At 35.9% G+C, this 7,091-nt stretch overlaps 1 protein-coding gene across 1 annotated transcript in view; it reads right to left on the reverse strand.

Annotated features, from left to right (window-relative positions):
- Nucleotides 1-7,091, reverse strand: part of SLC4A10 (solute carrier family 4 member 10) — a 155,193-nt gene that overhangs the window by 35,749 nt on the left and 112,353 nt on the right. The window contains exon 15 of the mRNA XM_027776513.1: nucleotides 6,039-6,200. Within this exon, the coding sequence (XP_027632314.1) occupies nucleotides 6,039-6,200 (162 nt within the window). The remainder of the gene's footprint in view (nucleotides 1-6,038; nucleotides 6,201-7,091) is intronic.

Below are 7,091 nucleotides of genomic sequence, written 5' to 3' on the forward strand. Positions count from 1 at the left end.
CTATAACTCCTACTGAGTATTTAAAAAATCTGATACACATGTAAACAGTAGGATTCTGGATTGCAGCAAATGGACAAAGGGACTAACTTTGTTTTTAAATCTAGAAAGCTAGCTTTTTAATGTACCCTTACATGATAAAAACAAAAATATAATTTCCCCCTGATTATATTGTACAACAATAGGGGCATCTTGATTTAATGCAAACCAAAGGAAATAAAGCAGTTCTGGCATTCCCACTAATTAATCGGCATCCTTCCTGCCTTTCATTTAAAACTTGGTCTTTGTAACCAAATTATTAGCTGATAGGCATGCCAGCCAAAGGGAAGTATCCCTTTGTCAGACAGAGAACTCTGCACCTTCTAACATATTTCTGAAGATTTTTTTCTCAAATAAAGACAGAACTAGAGCTTTTATTCTCACATTCATCCATGAATCACGAGAAATGGACATATGGGAGGAAAAGGGAGCATAGCAACAGGTGATGCTACACCAGACCCCACTAAAACCAACATGCAGCAAGACAAGAGGCCAGCCAAGAGGACCATCTGATACCCAGATGCCACTGCTGAAAAAATTCATTTCAAAGCTTGGCAGCAATTTCCTGCATCTGTCAAGTTAACCACATAAAAGACTATAGATTGACATGAAGAACCAGGCTGACAAAGAGGGCAAAAAAGAACATATCAAATGCCATAATCATCAAGAGAATGTGTGCCAAATGAATGTTGCAAATGCATTCATTTGCTCAAGTGATCCAGGATTGTATTGCTGTTTATTAAAAATGATGTCAAAAGAAGCCTGAACTGTCTACAGAAACAAGTAGAAAAGCCCATCATTGTATCTTAACAGAAACTTTCTTTTCTGTAAGATAATCTCTCTCTTTCTACTTTTAAGGAGTGTATTTTTAAAACAACAGCAACGAACAGATATTTTTAATGCTTTTCAAAGGAATTCAGTTAACCTACGCCTATCCCACTTCTCTAAGGAAGAAACAAACAAACAAACAAATGCTGGAGGGACTGGATTTTTATATGTACTAGGGCCCTTCAAAACATGGGTGAGAAATGCTTACTGTGACAGAACGAAGCATGGATTTCAAAATAATTTTGTACAAAAGTAAACTTGTACTTTAATTCTATGTTCTGCTACCTTTTTAAAGTCTCCTTGCATACATGTAACATATGATTCTTGACATTTTCAAATTTTTACATTTATAGCTAAACCTTTGAGCAACTCAGGGGATCTTGATGTGCAGCAAGTTGGAGTTTTGCTAATTTTGAGCTTCCTTATCTCAGGAAGTAGTAAGTCATTTATCAGTGAGTTGAGTCTAACCTATGCAGCTCAACATGGCCTTATTACGTACATAGTAATAATAAGAAAATTACAAAAACATTTCTACTGGCATGAGAAACATTACCTAAAGGAAAACCAACTGCTAGTTTTGACAATGGAGGTAAGAAAAACAGAAAAGATCTAAAATACAAGTTTGGATGAGATAATGAAATGATGACATTTGAAGTAATGTAGATTTAGATACATGATATGGAGTTTACCAGGTGCCTCAGACAGAAACTAGAAAATACGATTCATTAAACAATTTCAAGAAATGCATGGGACCAGCAGTTGGCATAATGGCTATGTTGCTGGACTCCCACATAGTCAACCACGGTTCAAGTCCCAGACTCAGTGGCTTAAACTCACGCTGTGTGTGTGTGTGTGTGTGTGTGTGTGTGTGTGTGTGCCCAAGATCCTGAAAGAAGAATGGAGGAGAAGGGATTGTATCGTGACCATCCCCCCACCCCCACCCCAGCCATCCTTCCCAGGGGTGGGTGTGGGGTGTGTGTGTGAGAGTGATTTCTTGCTTTCTGTCTCTCTGTCTCTGTCTTTCTGGTGAGCGCACGTGCTCTGTAGCAAAAAACTTCTCCAAAAAAAGAAAAAAATGCTCCAATCAAGGCAAAATGAGTTTTTGTCTGGGAATATACACAAGAAATAATATCTTTTCAATAAAATGTGTTCAAATCAAATCTGGGAGATTTTGCACACACTTCAGGGAATCAACATGCAGAGAACAGCTTTGCAAAAATCCATTATTCTGAGTAAATAATGTTCTCAGAAAGTGATTTTGTTGTTCCTGACAGGAAAATCAGCAGTAACAGACCATATGAAGGATCTTCAAAAAGTATGTGGAAAATGCCCATTATTAAAAAAAAAATCTATGTATGAATTTAATTTTTTTTGTCCCCATTGTTCCACAAACATTTTACCACAATAGTGAAACTAAAAGGAGTCAAGAGCTATAGCTCAAAAATAGGTGTCCAGTGAAGATAAATTGTAAATTGCATTTTCATTGGAAGGAATTTGCTTTGAAAAAACTCCACATTCAAAAAGGGTATTAGGACTCACAGTGGCCAAAAGTAGACTGATGCTTCTTCTTGTAGCAAAGTAGCAGAGTTTTGAGGCCGTCAAGTGGCATGGTGGTTAAAGGCACTGGATTCCCAAATGACAAACCATTGAGTCCTAGACCTGGCAGCTTGCTTTCTCACTTTCCCTTTCTCTCTTTCTGGTCAAATTAAAAATAATGATAATAATAGTAACAATAACAACAACAACAAATTGAATTAAATAAATAAATTATTATTTTCTAAAAATAGCAGAGTTTATGATTAAGCCAGATTTGCTCTACTGTTTACTAGATCCAGGGTATTAAGTGCAAACCTATAAACTTTGCACTACATATTCATTTCTTTATATAATAAAAATGTTTGCTAATGCAGCCTCAAGGTTTATTTCAGTGACACAAATATTAAATCCTTTAATTTAGCTCTATATCTAATTCTAAAAATGAAAGTCCTTGAAAGGAACATTTAAAGAATTCTTTAGTGCATTTTAGCTATTCTGCACTTTATGTAATGGGAGATTAGTTTATTTGTCAATCAGTTGAGGGGTTTGGAACAGCTGTGAATATCAAGGAAGTACATAGGCTCATGAAGAGCAAGGAGTAATGGCAAGTGCTGTGTGATTTATACCGGAGAGAGTAAGGACACACAATGGTTAAAAAGGTAATGTAGCCCTCAACAAATCTTCATTTAATTCTATTATTTTAATATGATTCCACCAGTATCTGAGAAAAAATACTATCTGATCAGTTTAACTGATACCTTTTATTCTTTCTAAAAACTTTTAGCTTTTTAAGATTTTGTTTTATCATAGGGTGTGTGTGCATTTGCCAGAGCGAGACTGGGAGAGAGGGAAGTGAGAAATCACCCACCAATCACCCACCACCTCCAGGGAGATGGTAACACCACAATTCCTTCACTTCCTCTCAGGATTATTATTATTAATAATAATAAATAAATAAATAAGTAAATCGTTTTAACTGATTTTTTAACCAAAATGACATACTACTTTATAATAAAGAGATATTTAAATTTAAAAAAATGAGCCAAGGTTTATGAAAACTATTTTCCTACATCTTACAAGTAGCACGGCAGCATGACATTCAATATAAAGTACTTAAACTAGTTTTAGAGATCTATTTAATTAACTATTTTAGTTTAATAATAAACTTGTAGTGATGTTTGCTTTTGCAGAAGGTTGATATTTTAAAACCAAATTATATTTTTGAACTTTTTATATTGAACAACTATATATTAAACTTAGAAATTCCTGGGCCAGGTGGTGGCTAGGCAGCTGTATCCCGCACTGCCAACTGAACTGTTTAAGTACCAGACGTGGCAGCTTCAGAAACACCAGGACATTATCGCATGCATGCCCAAAATCCCAAGAGAAGGGAGAGACAGAGACGGGATCACACCGTTACCATGCCCATGGGGAGGTGCTTTCTCATCTTCTCTCTTTCTCTCTTCTCTGGTGAGTGTACAAGTTTTTGGCAAAACTTTCAAAAAAAGAAATATGAATTCCTTATTTTATTGCCATGAATAGTTCACAATTTTAAATATTGAATGGTTTAGCTCAGTGGTGTTTTGGATCCAGTGCATATAGGTCTAAAATTATGTAACTTTCAAAACACTTTTCTGCCAATTGATGTCACATCAGTAGCCTAGAATGAGTTATGATGGGAGTATTCAAACCATGGAAATCAGCAGAAAATATAACTCAGGGTCTCTCTCTTTTTCACACAGAGAACTGGTTGTTAAACATGTACAGCACACCACTGGCTATTTTCTAAGATGTTAGAGATATTTTAGTAAAATATATCCTTAGTAATTAAACATTTTCTTTGACAAAAACCACAAGTGAATTAAACAAACTCATTTTAAAAAGTCTTGAGTTCAGCTAAGTTACTTTCTACAAAGAGAATAGAGAATGTACTTTTTAAAAGATATTCTCTCCCACATATACAGAAAATTCCTTCTTACTAAGATTTATTACAAATAGGACCGGTAGGTGTCATGGTGGTTAAGGCGCTGAACCCTCGCATGACCCATCGTGGCTTAGCAGCTTGAAAATCACACCAGGCATGTGTGTGTGCATGCCCAAAATCCCGAGAGGAGAATGGAGAAGGGTTGCAGCATGCCCAACTCCCCTTGTAGGGGAGGGGATGGTTTTTTGCTTTCCTTATCTCTGTCTTTCCACATGTCCTATAATTGTACATTCTTATATTACATCATTGTTAATGCAAATCACAACTTCTTTCTTTCTTTCTTTCTTTCTTTCTTTCTTTCTTTCTTTCTTTTTTTGGTAGGTTTTATAGGGCACATGTGCTCACCAGAAAGACAGAGAGAGACAAAGAGACAGAAAGTGAGAAATCAACCCCCCTCCAGGGAGGATGGCCACACCACAATCCCTTCTCCTCCATTCTCCTCTCGGAATCTTGGGCAAGCATGCACAAGCACCTGGCATTAGTTTAAGCCACCAGGTCCGGGACTCAAACCATGGTAGACTACATGGGAGTCCAGCGACATAGCCATTATGCCAACTGCTGGTCCCCAAATCACAATTTCTGTTTCTCTGGAGTTTAAACGGTACCTGAGAGAGTTGATGAATCCCCCAAAAGATCAGAACAAAGTAAGATTGTGCCGTCCTTTTTTTTTTTTTTTTTTTTTTTTTCACTATAGGGCGCATGCGCTCGCCAGACAGAGAGAGACATAGAGACAGAAAGTGAGAAATCACCCCCCCAGGGGGGATGGTCACGACGCAGTCCCTTCTCCTCCATTCTCCTCTCGGGATCTTGGGCACGCACGCACACGCGCCCGGCATGAGATTTAAGCCACCATGTCCAGGACACGAACCACGGTCAACTACGTGGGAATCCAGAGACATAGCCATTACGTTAACTGCTGGTTCCCACAATCCTGTTTTTATAAGGCTTGTTTCAAGCTATTTTTTTAATAATTCAATGATGTTTTAAATTTTATTTAACATATTCCTGTAAGTGATAGAGCTAATGTTATATATTTCAGACAAAATGTATACCAGTGAACAACTTCAATTAGTCATGGTTGCAAAATGGGAACGTTGAGCTATAATAAATAATATAGATCCATATTTAGTTACTGTCTTGTTTGTAAAAAAGTTATTGAAATCTGGATTGTCATTTACAAACTACATTTATGGCTGGATTTTGTTGTCATAGGCATTACAGACAGAATAATAAAGAAACTGAGAACTATCTAAAGATACAGTTTGTTCCTATAATAAATGCAATGTAATAAGCAGTCTTAGAGTTCAGTAGAGGAACACAGAATTTTAGATGTAAGAGAAGCTGGTAATGTAGTACTTCACCAGAATAGACAGTAAGACAAGTTAAACGTGATAAAGTTAGAACTTTGACATTGTTTTTTTGTTTTATTACGTCCTGAAAGGAAGGTCTTAGACGTTACAACTCAGCCAAGCACTACAACAAATATATTTTCATCTCATTGTAAGACAAAGTAGCTCATATAAATTATGAACCTAAAAACATTATTTTACTCTTGTACTATACAAATGAATACAGAATACAGGCAAGGTCTAATGAAAATCGACTGAAATCAGTTAAATCAATATTATTTACATTAAAATATGTTAAAACATACCTTCAGTTTATGCTCTTTTCTATTGATGATGACAGCTGTTATTTGTTGGTCCATAAAAATCAGAATAGTACAAAGCAAAGCTGGAATGATAGCAGCTATCACTGTCCACCATGGATTTGGACCTAAAGGTGTAACAAACCAGCCACGATCATCTCTAGTGGGCTGTAAAAAGTAAAAGAATGTTCATAATTACTACCAGGATTAATGAATATCTAATCAAGTTACCAGGAAAGCCCTAGTTATAAATTGATGAGCTGAGTGGGCTACAATGAAAAATAATAACATTCGTAAAACATTTATAAGGTAACAGGCACCATTCTAAGAACTTTAAATACTTTGCTCATTTTTTTTCTTCACAACACCCTGGAAGATAACATAGATAAGGAAATCAAGGCATAGTAATATCCAGTAAATTGCTCAAGGGCCCAAAGCTAGTAAGTGCTAAAGATGAGATTTGAACTGTAATCGACTCATTCAAAAATTTGCGTTTTTAATTAATACTTACATTGAAAAAAAATAATTTTAATATCTACTATTTACTATTGACATTTATAAACATCATGTTGGCCACTGTGCTAGACATAAGATAAAAAGATAAATAAGTAAAATCCTTCTTTCAGTTTAGAATCAGGGACAGGCATAGAAACAGAAACAGAATATTCCATACTGTGTTGTAACTGCTATTTTAAAAGTGTGCACATGATATTGAGTGAAAATAGAAAAAAGATACTTGGTGACATCAGAGGTTCAGGAAAGGGTTCTAAACACAGTTCATGCCAGAGATAAGTCTCAATGGAACTATTCTGACAACAACTCTATGATAAAGTCCCCAGTCTCAACCCCTTTGTAACAATTGAGAAAACTGAGGTTCAGAAGTTAGATAACTGGCCCAAGATCACATATGTCACTAGTAACATGGTCAGAATTCTATTCCAGACCTATTTCATCTGTTTATTTCCCCCTAAAGCCCTATCCATTGCAATTTTGCGCTAAAATAATGCATTTCTCTTGGTTTCAAAATGTTTCCTTATATTTTAGGAATGTCATATATAT

Source organism: Tupaia chinensis, unplaced genomic scaffold (assembly GCF_000334495.1).
Source record: "Tupaia chinensis unplaced genomic scaffold, TupChi_1.0 Scaffold000674_2, whole genome shotgun sequence".
In the NCBI taxonomy this organism is placed as follows: Eukaryota; Metazoa; Chordata; class Mammalia; order Scandentia; family Tupaiidae; genus Tupaia; species Tupaia belangeri.